General features: G+C 41.1%; 1 protein-coding gene and 1 long non-coding RNA gene across 4 annotated transcripts in view; one reads left to right on the top strand and one right to left on the bottom strand.

Moving 5' to 3' along the window:
- Positions 1 to 9,694, bottom strand: part of ZEB1 (zinc finger E-box binding homeobox 1) — a 213,933-nt gene extending 204,239 nt beyond the window's left edge. Inside the window, exon 1 of one of the 3 annotated variants that reach the window (XM_048837734.1) lies at positions 9,564 to 9,694. In XM_048837734.1, coding sequence (XP_048693691.1) covers positions 9,564 to 9,621 — 58 coding nt within the window. In that variant the 5' untranslated portion in view covers positions 9,622 to 9,694. Of the gene's footprint in view, positions 1 to 7,590; positions 7,807 to 8,110; positions 8,157 to 9,563 lie in introns of those variants that run through there. The other 2 variants (XM_048837735.1, XM_048837737.2) reach the window with 2 other exon arrangements.
- On the top strand, positions 8,780 to 13,872 carry LOC125631297 (uncharacterized). Its single transcript, XR_007354917.2, has 3 exons — positions 8,780 to 8,982; positions 9,748 to 9,925; positions 10,780 to 13,872. It is a non-coding gene; the product is annotated as an uncharacterized LOC125631297 (long non-coding RNA).
- The last annotated feature ends 969 nt before the right edge of the window (positions 13,873 to 14,841 follow it).

The raw sequence follows: 14,841 nt of genomic DNA, 5'->3' as shown, positions 1-14,841 counted from the left end.
GGAACATCAGTTCTGTTCTGTTGCAACTCCTGGTGCTGCTGCTAGATAGCAACAGGAGCAACAAGGCACATGCAAAATTCTGTTAAGGAAAAGCAGAGCAGAAGGCTGGACCAAAGAAAATGTTTGCCAGTCTTTGGATGAAGTCAAATCCAGAATTAGTTTGACTGATGGTCACTGTGATATGTAGCCTTGGAAAATTAACAAACAAAATGATGGTAAAGAAATCTCAAAAGACAACCTTGAAAGGGGACTGGGGTGGGGCAGGGGCGCTCAGACTGAAGTGTGGAGAGAAGCTGTGCACAGACACAAATTAAGGATGTATCTGGGAGTAAGGGAAGCAGAGTCTCCCACTCTCCCAAACATTTTCAGATGGAGAATGCCACAATGTTGGTTTTGCTGGCGGGTTTAGTTAGAATATTTTCTTTGAACTACTAGTCCAGCTTGCCACCTTCATCTTAGCAAAAATAACTCTCAACCCCGCAAAAGCAATTTTCTCCTTTTTTCTGGGTCTCTTCTCTAATCCATTCTTTCAGATGGAGAACATTTCCCACCACCACCACCACCCCTTTAAGCTACCACCATATTTGTTTGTGGATATTTTGGAATCTTATTTTTCTTACTCCCTCCAAAAGTTCCTCTATGTTGGCAACCTCTGTACAAAAGGGGGTGGGCATAGCTGACACCATCATCCATCCACACTACTCTATCAGATGCAATTTAGTGAATGGGAGTTTCCTAGAATGATGGGAAGCATTCACAAACCAGGCCCTGAATGCACTAATTTTTCAGCACTGGACCAGGCAGCAGGGGTACTGATGTGTTCTTTCACTTGACCATCGGTGAAACTACTATCCCACTCCCTTGTTTGTCAGCAACATCCCCTCTTTTTACTCTTCACCAGAACAGCCCCTGTAAATACGTCCTCCACAAGAGCAGCAGAGCGATAGATCAGGATTACACCAGTTTCACTATACTACTATTGCCAGCTGCCAGGTCAAGCATTAGAAACAGGAGTAGAAACGGAGACATGTTAAGAACAAAAAGGCATGCTGGAAAACCCAGGATACTTACACCAATTTTACAACACCCTGAAAGGGAGACAAGAGGTCAAATGAAACATGACTGGAGAGAAGCATGAAATGCTGGGTTGGGAGATAAGGATGAACTGACCCAGAAGAATGGTGGTGGAGACCGGTAAGAAGTTCAAAAATATCAGCACCTGGCTCTAATCTAAAAGCCTTTTTCTGACTCTTTTGTATCACCATCTCCTTTATCCTTGCCCCCACATTTTGAAAAATGTGTGTTGTGGCCAGGTGCTGGGAAGAGTCTTCCCCCATCAAGAAAATGAAATTAAACCCTTACTGCCCCACCAGTCTTAAACATAAAAATTAGAGTTTCACTACTTTTATTTTCCTCCTTCACTCTCCAGAAAACCAAGGAGAGCAAGTTCTTGTGTAAAACAAAAGTCCTTAAGAGAAAATGCATTCAGAGGGCAACAGTGCTGGTAATGAAATATTTAGACAAGGATTCAGGGACACAGACACAATCACCGTAACAGGGGACTCTGTAAGCTTACATTGTTTTTAAATACTTGGGAGGTGCTAAATACTATGATGGTGGTGGTCCAGGTAAATACCTAGGTAAGTTGTGGGTACCCACATGAATCTAAGTGCAAGTCTGTAGCTTGTTTACCAAATAGGAAGTTTCATTTTTCTGGGCTGCCAAATAGGACTTATCCTAGCCAACACAGCAAAAATTAGAAAGGCACAAAAAGATCAGTAAAAAAATTCATACACAGAAGACATTTTCATAAAAGAGGCAGTTTTAAAAAGACTATGGTTATTTAGTTTGAAGTGGAGAGAGAGACTGAGAATACAGAAGTACAACAATATAGAACAATGAGTGGTTTCAACCTAGTCATGGACTTCCATTACTCTTTCCTATAATTTAAAAAACAAAGGACACACTTGAAATTCAAAAGCTAAAAAAACCTGATTAAAGACTGATGAGAAACTCCTGTGCATCTCATAATTAACCTGTGGGATTGACTAAATCAGGATATTGGAGGTAATAGCCAGGTGAGATTTTAAAAGATTGCCCATTTACATGAAGAACATGTAAGGAGAAAAGTTAAGGGTTAGCAATCCTAGTGTTTCAAAGCATAAGCTGATCAACTGATGTCAAAAAAATATTTTATACTATTGTCTCCCATTGCACAACCAGCCAATGGCACTATGTTGTAAGAGATGGGTGTATACTTTTCACGAAAAGATCACCAGGATAGACCACCATAGAGGCAAGGTACCAAACTTCAGTGACAGTTGGAATGCTCCCATTTCCCCACCCTCTACAAAAGAGTAAAGGAATAGCTTTTTCTTCAAAACCTTCCAATGTTTTCCTACAACCAGTTATCCCCTCTACCCCAATCAAACTAAACTCCTTTTCAGTAAATGAATGAAAAGACAGTACCCCTGTCACCAGAGATTAGTTTATGATGCCCTTGACTTCACCCACAAGTCTACATATTCCTCAGTTAGGATGCCAGCCCTCCGCCCAAACCCATGATCCAGCGTTGGTGGTGACTGTACAAGCAGCAACCACCTCACCAGGCCACCCTACTCCTGAGAGTGGCCTTCTCTGCTGCCCTGTCCTAAAAGTAGCAATTCCCTCTCTTCCCTCCCCACCAAGCAGTGATGATACTGGAGATGTCCAGACAGTTTAGGAAGACATCACCAAATAGATTTATGCTGTCTCTTTTCACACTTGAATGACTATGCATGCAGCCATGCTAGAAATGAGGGCTAGAAATTTTAAAAATAAACATAATTCAGCAGATGTTTATTGTGCCTACCTTGAACAGGTGGATTCCAACCCAATTCATACCTAAAAATGAAAAAACCCACCATGCTGCTACTTTTTTCTGGCAGATGCTTTCTGAAACTAGCAATTCCAGCCATCCAATAGTGCTCTCTCTCTCTCTCTGAGCCACAGTCGACCAAGGGCAGGTCAAGCAGTCTCCTCCCCTGATGGAACTCATATATTAACCATCTAAGTAAAGACTCACACCAGCTACTCGGACACCTGAGAAGATTTAGACTGTTAAACACTGGTTAGCATTCTTTACAGTTCAATTCCCTCATTCATTTTATTTTATTAGTGTCCCTGCCTACACTCTGTTTTGCAATAGATTTATTGCTTGTTATGCTGTGCAAAATCAAGGTACAGAACTTTTGCTCCTCGTTCCTTCCACATCGACTTTAAATGTAGGAAGAGTCATTCATGAAGAAAGTGTCCTAATTTTTTCATTAATCATTTTTAGTTGGTTTTGATTAAGTGCCACTGCTTGACATGTATGGTACCTGCACCTTGATATGTAGGAACAGAACTTAATATTTGTATGTATTGACTTTAAGTCAGTCAAAGGGGCTTCCTAAGCATTTAATAGGCATTTGCCAAATTCTTATTCTAGATCCATCCCTTTTCTTTAAAGCTCTCCCTTCACCAGAGAGGATGCACACTCTTGATGGCAAAACATGGACTGGGATTCAAGGGATCTGGGTTCAATTCCGGTCACACGTCTACATGTGTGACCTTGGGCAAATCACTTAAGGGCTATATTTTTTCTAGAAAGCTCACTTCCCATTTAGGTACCAATATGAACTGGCTAAATTTTCAAGACAGGTCAGCACAACAGGTGCAGAGTTCTTAATGTCTGGTTATATGTGGCAAAATAGCAACTGCTGGGTGCCGAGCACCTTTATAAATCTGTTCCTTATTTACGTGCCTACAAAGAAACTTTTAAAAATTTGATCCTATTTGTGGGTACATTTGAAAATGTAGCTTTAGGCCCTTTGCTCAAGGTCACAAAGAAATCTGTAGCAAAGCCAGGAACTGAACCCAATTCTCCAGAGTTTCACCTTTTTGGGGCAGGCACTGTGTCTTCCATGTTTGCGTAGAGCCTACCACAACCAGGACCTCTAGGCACTACAAAAGATAAACATTTTTAACATTAATAGCACTTGTTGCACTTCTATGGTCACAAGAAGGTGTGCCTCATAATAAGTGATATGCATAATCAGCTCTCATTTGTCTCCGTCTTTGTAAAAAATACAGCAACCAATTAAAAGCAACTAATTTTTTTAACATAGTGGCTGCAGCTAAAGGTTTGAGCACCTGAGGGTTTGTTTTTGTTTTCTTTTTTAAAACCAGCAGGTTGGATAGTCTCAGTCTTAGCAGTGTTTCCTCTTGTAAGTATTCTGAATAATTGCTCAAGCAGATATTTTGCTCAAGGATTTAAAAAAAAAAAAAGCCACCAAACTGCAGTCACTGTAATGCTAGTGACATATATGTAAGTGAGTTTAAAAAAAGGACTATAATGAAAGAATATAACATCCCTAGGAATAGAAGTGTAAATAATGGTTTTATAATCATCAATATCCCTTGCTGAGAATATCCCATGTTTCTGTAGTCATTTCCACATGTGCAAAGGCACAATACCTGAAATATGTAAAATGATGAGAAAAATAATAAGTATACAAATCTTAACAGAGAATAATTAAGAACAGATGAACCAACACTATGCCACCTCCCTCAGGAAGAGCTCTGTGTAGCTTGAAACTTTGTCTCTCTCACCAATAAAAATCGGTCCAATAAAGATATTGCTTCACCTGTCCTGTCCCTCTAACCTCCCTCCTAAAACAGAATATAAATTCTACCAATAATTTAATTGCCTGAACTTTATCTTCTTTTGTACATACAATTATTAAGGAGACAGGCTCATCTAGATACCAGGCTGATAACCACTGAAGACATAAAACCCAAATTCAGAAGTCAACAGAAGCTGGGACACTCGTACAGAGCCTGATGCAGAGCCCAGTGAGATCTATGGAAAGACTCCTATCACGCTCTCAATGGGGAGGAATATTTAACATGATAAAAGGTAACTCAAAACAAAAGACTCATTCAATTAATTGAACACCCACCTCCCCCAAACATCTAAACTCCTGATATAAGAAAGCTGATGCCAGGCTGAGGAAGTTAATTTAAGCTTCTGTAACGTATAGTCAGACTTAAACTTCTATTCCTCTACATAGAAGCTTGTCTGCTTGCAGTTTTTTCATTGAAAAGTGCTGTAAAAATTAAAGTGAAAATATTTCTGCTATTAGAAGTAAATAAGCCGATAAACTTCAAATAACAGGCTTTACATCCATTTTTATACTAGACACAAACAATCCAGAAGAAACTTAAAAAGGAGAAAACTGGATTTGATTTTCAAATGGTCAAAAATTGCATTTAGTTTACATGAGATACTGGATTTCTTTGGATTAATTCAACTGGCTGAGCAGAACCTGTTCACTGTCCCTAGAATTTTAACTTGGGCTACATTCCTCAATTCCCAAATTGCAAGTTTAAATTAATGCTGGAGTGAAAACAGGATACCTATTGGGAAGGTTGGGGGGAGAAAGGCATGAAAAAGAAAGTAGTATCCCAAGTGTCACAAACACTTGACATCCTGCCAGTTGTTAACACCTTGAAGGTAACAGCCATGTCATACTTTTGGTTTATTTGGAAGCAGTGTTATTTTTAATCTGTATTTTAGCATACGGAAGATATATAATTATATCATAAAATCGTAAATGAAGAAAAAAACAATTGTAAAATGGTTAGTCACTAATAAAAAAGCTTTCCTGAAAATGTTTGTCTATTATTGTTAGAAGTAATATTATGTATTAGTATAAGTGCAAGGTTAGAGAAAAATCCACCTTATTTTTAATTTTGTAAACATGATTGCAGTGTGTGGCTAGTAAGTTTCACATGTTCCTCTGCATGTAGAAAGACTTCTTTTTTAAAAGTGGAAATATTTTACCAACACAAAAAGCTGGTAGAGGTACTCAATGTAAGATATAGTGCTCACAAGGTGTCTGTAGTTGTGTCTAAACTCATTTTTTGAAAATTACTATTTTGAGTTGACTGTCCATTTAGCCCTCCTGCAGAAGAAGTTTATTTAAACACTGTGATAGAAATAAGTAATAGTTGTTGCTTTCTGACTTTTTAATTTAAAGGACATTCACCATCCACCATTATTAATCATTACCATAACAACCATTTAAATAAGAATTAAGCAACATGCATGCTAAATATGCTAATAAAGTCTTTAATTGAAGAGGTGTGACCTAAAGCCATAGGGACAAAACAATATCCTTAGGCCCTGAGCCTGAACATTGAACCACACTGTTGGACCCCTGTGCCTACACAGGACCCACTGACTTCTAAAGGGCTCTCTACACAGATGTAAGGGTAACGTCCATGCAGATCAGACTGAAGAATCAGGGCCTTCTTCCTGTCCCTCCTCCCCTCACCAGCACAAAAATACTAAACAAAAAACATACAATCACTCAAGAGTCTTTGTGTTGCTACTGTTTATAGTCTGGTAATTTAATTCTAATTATACAGACACACTATATAGACATTTATTCTTTGGATCTTTTTATGTGTGTTATGCTGCTCTTTAATCAATGGTTTATTGAGGAATGAACTGGAAGTGCCAGATATTGGTTCTACCAGAAAGCTTTCACTGGCAACAATCAGATCTTTCGCTAGAATCCAGTATTGGCTGTAGAATCCAGTATTCAAAAGGCAGCAAAGGAACTAGCTCCAGAGACAGAAAGGTGTACAGCTGTCTTTCCATCCAGAGTTAATGTACCAGAATGGCAGCCATAAGTTTGGACTCCCAACAGGGGAAGAAAGGAGAAAAGGATAGGTATTTTAAAAAAAAGAATTAAAAAAGGTAGATAATTGACAGCATCAAAAAAGTCATGGTAAATCAATTAGAGCTTGTATGTGCCTCCATTACATGAGCAACAGCTTTAAAGTTTAGAGTACACAGTTTGGTGTTCTAGCCATACACTGCTGACATCCAGTAAAATGTCCTGCAGGGGGAAGAGATGTAGAGGGAGAAAGGAACAGAGTACAAATTAATTTACTGCATATGCCTAGTAACACAGTGCCTAGAGGATCTACTGTTCCTTAATCTTAGATTAACAAAAAGATCTCTATCTATAGTACATTTAGAAGCTTGCCACAGAAATAATTTCAGTTACTTATTTGTGCTAAAGGTTTAACATTTTTTCTATCAATTTTCTTCAGTAAATATTTGCAAGTCAGACATAAGCCCACTGCCCAGAAATCTCTATTATCCAGCATCTATTATCTAACCTATCCGCATGCTTCAATACACATCTTAAGAAGTTATTTTTAATTTGCAATAAAAAAATTCTAGACAACAAAATTAGTTAATAAAGAATAAAACGCCTCCGATAACAAAAAGGTGCAACGATGAGGACCAAAAGTGACGAAGATGAAAGACACCTGAATGGCCCTATACACCTTTTGTTTTCTGCAAGCGATGCACGCTGCAGACAAAACGTTTTGTGCTAAACAGCCTCAAATCTGTTTTCTAATATTAAGCACAAAGGAAAAAACACTGACAGCAAGCGTGGTAAATAAATCCCTCCCTAGAGAATGAAAGCAGCAGACAGGAGGGGGCTGACATGCATGCAGGAGAAAACTAAACACCATCTTTTTTTCTACCTGCACAAGTTGCCATTTGCTGCAGCGATCGAGAACCTCTTTTTCCCGTTGATTCCAAAAGCTAGGTTTTCGGAAAAAAAATCTCTCTCTCTCGCAAGTCATCTGTTGATATGCTTTAAGACGATGATATTCATATCACGGGATCTTTAAGATAAAATCCATTTTCTTTCCTGCTCAGGTAAACATGTTTACTGCTCCCGCACAGACACTGGGTGGTTCAGACTCACATGTCACACACATGTCGTCAGCAACAAGAAAAGCCCCTTTCTCTGATCATCAACATTTTAAATAAGGTGGAAGAGAAAAGCACTTTCTAAACTTACCTTTAATAAAGCCACATCAACTAAATATAAGTACTGACGTAAAACAGGAAATTAAAAACTGCAATTTTAAATACACCGATACTTGCTATAATAAAAACATCTCCCTACAGTAAAAATAAGAGAGCCACGAGTTCAGAACGATCAGATCAACTTGTTAGTCCCTTAAAAGGCCAATGTTTACATACGCATTTATATACCTAAACAATTCGAAGCAGTGATCAGAAACATCAATTCCCTCGCTCAAATATATTAAAAATAAACAAAATAAAAACTGTTCACGCGGTAAGAATCACAGCTGAAAGCCTTCCTATCCGTGACCCTACACAGGAAATGCCACATAAACCCTAAAATTGCCAAGGACGGTTACAAAACCTCCCGTTTAACATCCCATTAAAAAGAGTTACTCCACCAACAGAGCTGTTTCCTTATTTTCTGAAGATAAACACGGAGTAGGAGTTATGAGCGTTTATTCCCCCCTCTATTTATCCTCAAAATGCGTTTTGAAGTAACACACGTACCAAAAAAACAGCCCCTTAAGTCTGAAATGTAAATGTAATTCCTTATATAGACTGCAGCAGTTCAGACACACAGCAGAGGGGCCCCTGGCCAAACCGTTACCACCCATTATTATACAAACAGGTACCTCCAAAGCCAAAGGAAGGGAAGAAACTTCACCGAATCGCATTCCCTCCCCCGCCACTCCGACAGAAACCCTCCCTTCCCCGCCACTCCTATGAAACCTATTTGTCCCGACAATCCTGCAGAGATCGGGACTTTTTTAGGGAGGAGAAACAGCCCAGTCAACGGCCGCAAACAGAAATAAACTTGCGCTGCAGTAAAGGCGGCTCCAAAAGTAGCAAGCGGGCTATTTTGGGGGGTGGGGGAGGTTCCCCTCTCACTGCGGTCCCCCGGGCGTGGGGGTGAGGGTGTTTTCCCCGCAAATCGATAATGCACTGCAGTACGCAAGAGTGCCTCCCCCCGGGCCGCAGCCGGGGCCAGCCCCGCAGCCCCCGAGCGCCAGCAGCCCCTTCCGTCACCCCACTCCGCGGGTGGGTCCCAGTCACCCCAGGTAACGCCTCACAGCAGCCCGCCCCCCCCCCCCCGGAGCACGCGGGGAAAGTACCGCTGGGGACAGAGACAGCCGCCCCGGCGGCAGCGAGGGGGGCGCCCCGCTCCGGCCCGGGGCGCGCACGCTGCCCGCCCGGGGCGGAGGCGCCTGTCCCCGCTCTCTCTCTCGCACCCAGGTAACAAGTTTGGGAGTTGGGCTGCCAGGGCCGGCCGAGCCTCCCCGCGCTCGCCCGAGGGGCTCGGAGCGCCGCGAGGGGGGACCCGCAGCCCCGGGGAGCGGCAGGAGAAGGTGCTGCCGCTGCCGGGCGTGTGGGGGAGGCAGCGTGTAACGGTCCCGGACAGGCGGCTGAGCGAGGAGGCACCACTAGGCGGAGGAGGGAGGCAGGGAGCGAGCGCGGAGGGAGGGAGCGAGGGAGGCACCAGGTAGCGGATATAACGGTGCAGAGGGAGCCGGGCACCCAGCGAGGAGCAGCAGGGAAATTACTTTCTACTTCTCCCGTCCCCCCTGCACTCCGGGCGGCCCGGCCCGGCCCCGGAGCCGGCCCGGCGCGGAGCGGGCCGCTGCCCTACGGGCTGACTGACCGTTATTGCGCCTCGGGTTCGCCTGCTTCCTGCGCTTACACCTGGGGCCATCCGCCATGATCCTCTCGCTTGTGTCTAAATGCTCCAGTCACCTCCTCCCCCTCCCTCCCCTCCCACCCCTCCCCCCCGGACCTGGTTTACGACACTGGGTGGTTTTACTTTTACATCACCTTCCTACACCTAGTTCTCGGCCGGAACCTTGTTGCCAGGGGAGACGGGTGCTTTACGGCAGCACGTTTGAACGGGGAAGAGGGAAAAGTTCCTGCCTCAGGTGCCGGGGTAGAGGGGAGCGCAGTGCGGGCTGTGGCGCCGACCCGGGGATCGGGAGCGAAAGAGGGGCGGGGGATCCCCGTGGGTAAGAGGTATGTGGGAAGGGGATCCCCGTGGGGAAGGGGTGTGCGGGAGGGGGGATCCCTACCGGGGGCGGGGCGGGGCGGGGAATCCCATGGGCGGGAGGCGAGAGGGATACCCTTAGGCCCGGGGTGTGCAGGAAGGGGATCCCCACCGAGGAAGGCGGGGATTCCTGTGAGCATGGGTGTGTGGGAGGGGGATCTCCCCGGGGCCCCGTGCAGAGCCGAGTCGGGGGGTTTTCCGAGTGTGACGGGTATGCTCGTGGGCAGGGATACTAATGTCTACAGCAAAATTATCGGATCAAAATCCCCCTTCAGTCATCTCCAGAAGAGAGAGACTTAGTTTAAAAGTTATGTTCAGTGAAGGAGTCTTTGCTCCCCCTTCAACCCCCCCCACCCAATGGGCCTGTCTCCTTCCCCAAAGACACTAGGGGCAGGTCTTACCTCTTGTCTTCCCCATGAATCTCTCTCTCTCTCTCTCTCTCTCTCACCAGCACCCTCAAAATAGCTGGACAGATTTTGCAAGTCAGGGTTTGTTTGGTGTACAAGCCTATAGAGAAGATCTGATTTACTAAATAAAGCACTTGGTGTTAGGAAATAAAAGGTTAACTGAGGCCAAGAAGAGAGTTAAGTTTGACTTCCCAAGTGAAAAATGGCAGAGGAGCTGCACTTGTAGTCATAACAGCTCCAGAACATAATGTATGTTACATATTTGTCATTTTCTTCTCCACTTGTATAGCATGATCTCACTTACCTCTTACCATAATCTCCATCACCATATAGATATGAAGTAACTGATTGATTTGTCATGTACTTCAAAGTAATATGGGATGATTTACATAAATGATGTTGATATTGCATTACAGGGCTCTAATCAAGAAAGAAAAGAACTAGAAGAAAAGTGAGCTGTCTCCACAATGTAAAGAATTTGTCAAATATCTTTTTAACAAACCATATTTTCTACTTTACTGGGGTGGAGAGGTTATACACACCAAAAAGATGCTGTTATTTTTAAAATTAAAAACCCACATATTTCTTTATTTAATAAATACCTTCAGTAATTAAAACATTGAAAATGTTAGACATTTGATTGATCTTTCACCATTTATGCTATTTGTTTACTTTTTACATTTCACTCAGTTTAGAGAACAAAAACAAATTAGTCAGTTTCCCTCTTATTTCTAGTTATTCTCACTTCCTTGTTCTCATGCACTCGAATAATTCTGTGATGTTTAGGTTGCCAACACTTCTGTGAATGGTTAAATCTGAACAGAACACAGTAAATTTCAGGGAAAACATTTCTACTTGTATTAGATTTTTAAAAATAATTTTAAAACTACTAAATCTGGGGCCTAAATGACCTTATCACATTCCGTTAGGTAGTCTGTGTATTCATGTACATATATGACTTCATTTTATAGAAACAATGGGTTTTTAAACTGAAGTGACTTTTTCGTAATTGAAAAATGACAGAGAAAGCTGAAACATGAGATTCCACAGATTTCTCAAATATTTTCTCATAACGCTGATCTATATAAGCTAATTTTTTGCGGCTGTGTATTTGTTCTATACATTGTGTTAAAGGGACAGGGCAGTCCACAGTCTCAAAAGTGTATGCAAGTTATGGATTTATTTGTTCAGATGCCTAAGTATGCCACAGCTCTCATTTACAGGCACATGTCAGCATTGTTTGAGTGTGCATACTTCTGAAAATTTGGGTACGTTTAGGCTCAGCATTTAGGGGCAGATCCTTAGCTGGTGTAAATTACCAGAGCTCCATTGAGTTCAGTGGAACTATAACAGTTTATGCCTGCTAAGGATCTGCCCATTAGACCTTTTTTAAAAAGGGTTACAAATCATAATAGAAATCTTTTTATGAATTAAAAGTTTCTGAAACCCAAGTACATGGGTACCTTAGAATCACAAAGTGAAATGGACTATGAAATACAAGTGAAACCCTCAGTAAAATATTATTGTTAAAAGTGAGTAAATTACAAAGAGTAAAAAAATATAAATGCTGAAAAGTAAGACAGGGTTTTAATTTTGTCTAGGGCCCAGTCCTGCAAGCTGCTCTGCATACAAGCAAACATCCAGTCCTATGGAGCACCTTTCAGGTCAGGGCCTAAGTACAGCCCAATCAGCACACAGTTGTGGCCCATATGACATCCTCAGGGCTATACAGGTAGTGTATATATATGCATGTATATATATATATATATTGTGTGGATGCAGCCTGCATAACACATAGAGAGCTGCATATGCAGCCCACAATGGTAAATAGGTTGAGAACCACTGCCCTAAGGTATTAGTAACACAGGTAATAAATTTAAATGCTTGTAATTCTACAGATGATGTTTGTCCTGAGCGTCGCTTGTGGAGTACTGTACTAGGATTTAAGTCTCTTTAAACTTGTGATGTTTTAGATGGCAGTTGCAGAAGATGGGGAAAAAAATCTGATGTTTAATTCACCATTCATACTCTCTTTATTCAAAAGGTTTATAACATTTGTCTCTTGCACGCACAGTACCAAAATCCAAACTTCTCCTTTGTATGTGTCCTTCAGTCAGCTTGTTTTGATTCTGTTTTGTAACTTGTCATCTTGGGGGGAAAAAATCACTTTGGCTCTTAGGTTTAAAGAAGCTGCGATTCCTATCAAGGTGCTTTCCTCAGGCTGCTGAGAGGGAGAAGGGAAGATTATTTCCTTCTCTAGCGCCTCTTGATTGTTGTAGGAAGGTATCGTTTCTCGGCTTCTTTATTTCTCCTTGAGCCTACTGGCTGCTCTGCATGATGGGGTATATCTCTTGCTATTCTTGACTTTCCTCAGCCTCACCTCTGAGGTTTTGTTCAGTTTTATCTGATACTCCTTGTGAATAGTTGCAGTGCTTGTTCACACACTTGTCTCTTGGAGATTTGTAAGCAACAGCAGAAAGACAACAGATGACATTTGTTGTCATTTTCTCTGCTGACCACCAGTTTGTGAAGAGCAGAAGTGAAACTGACAGGAGCATTCTTAATTTTCATACTGCTGCTGCTTAGAAATAATAGGAGGGACACTGGAGTGATCTGTTTGTAGTCACATGAAGACAGCACTGAATTAGTTTACATTTGGATGGTTAACTGCCACCAAAAGGATTAGCAACTAAAAAAAGAGAAGCTAGAGTTTGCATAAATTGATGGATTAGCCCACAACCACCACTTGAAAGCCTCCCAGTTACCATTAAGAAGTAGATGAGTGGATTTTTTGAACCTTGCTATATTTAATCACCAAGCAACTGCGGATCTCAGCCTCTCATGAAGAATGCCATATACTCACTATACTGTTTTTAAAAGTTTGTCACAATAAATAAAAAAGCCATCGTCAAATATGATAATTTGGCCTAATGAATCTCTTCTGATTCCTCATACAGGCCAGTTAATTAAATGTTATTACTGCATTTATAAGATGCCCATCACTGTAGTGTCTAGGCACATCTTACAAGGTTTAAATTGTGTCAATTTATATTGTAAATAAGAATTAAGAAACATGAAACCCCTTATTATCCTCATCTTTTAATCTGATTTTTCAGCTAGGAACCTAGGAATTAATGGTTTAATTATTTGTAAACGTCTGGGCAAAGAGATGTATCTTGTGGCTCTTTCTAAACATAGCCTGGTTTGTAAGCATATTTCTTTATAGAAAGAATTCCAGAGATGTGGCCAGCTACCAAAAATACCCAGTTTTCAGCTCCATATGAATATTATACAAATTTAGTTCCAGTTAAATATGAATTTAATTTGTGCAATATGGACATAATGTGCTTGAAACTTTTAGGCTTGAAAGTCTTTGGTTGGGAGGGGATGCAAACTGTGTTAAGAAAATAATTACAAAGTCACATTAGTGTAAGTGCATTGTAAACCATGTAAAATGGGAATATTTTGTGCTCATGGTTACCATACAAAATTTTTTCATTTATTAATATAAGTACTTATTATTGTATTGTATAATTAAGGATCTTTTCTTTATACAATTCAACAAAAAATAAAAATTTAAAAATATTGGGTTTATCTACTTTTTATCCTCTCAAACTTTTTTTTCTCTATTTGAGAACTTTACCATGAAATTCTCTCTCTGTGTTTGAGTCCTGTTGCTGAACATTAATTGTGGTCCAACTATCATCCTTACCAACCTGAAAAAACACCACGTGCAATTTATATAAAAATAATTATATAGTTCTACAGATCTCTCTAGTAAGTGAAAAGAGACTTCTCAGAAAGTCGTAAGCATAGTGAAAACTAAGGTTAAGTGCCATGAAGCACCACTTGTGTAAATTATACCTACTATGGGCTGGTCAGACTTTTGTGTATTTTTCTTTTGAAATTTTCTTTGTAAACATGTAAAGAATCATACATATCCAGACTACTTCCCTACCATTTTGTTTGTCTTGCGTACTTTTCACTCGCATTCCATTCCCAATGCTGTCACAGATAGGTCTGTTAATTGTTAGAAGGCAATTAACCCAGGATGATGCTCTAAGCCAATTTTGTGATTTATGTAGGAGGGTACCATTGTGCTACTTCATTGTATAAATTTAATGAATAGGACAAACAGTGTCTAATTCTCCACTCTTACACCAATTTTACTCTGGGGATCCATGCCCTAGTGTGTAACATGTATGAACCAGCCACGTGGATTTACAAACACCCTCCATAAAAAAAATACTATTTAGGAAAAGGAGGAATGTAATCAAGGAAGTTCTACCACCATTCCTCTCAGGGTTCCTTCCCCACTCTGAACTCTGGGGTACAGATGTGGGGACCCGCATGAAAGACCCCCTAAACTTATTTTTACCAGCTTAGGTTAAAAACTTTCCCAAGGCACAAATTCCGCCTTTTCCTTGAACAATATGTTGCCACCACCAAGTGATTTAGACAAAGAACCAGGGAAAGGA

The sequence above is a fragment of the Caretta caretta genome, chromosome 2 (genome assembly GCF_965140235.1).
Source record: "Caretta caretta isolate rCarCar2 chromosome 2, rCarCar1.hap1, whole genome shotgun sequence".
Taxonomy (NCBI): domain Eukaryota; kingdom Metazoa; phylum Chordata; order Testudines; family Cheloniidae; genus Caretta; species Caretta caretta.
This window is presented reverse-complemented; position numbering and strand designations above follow the sequence as displayed.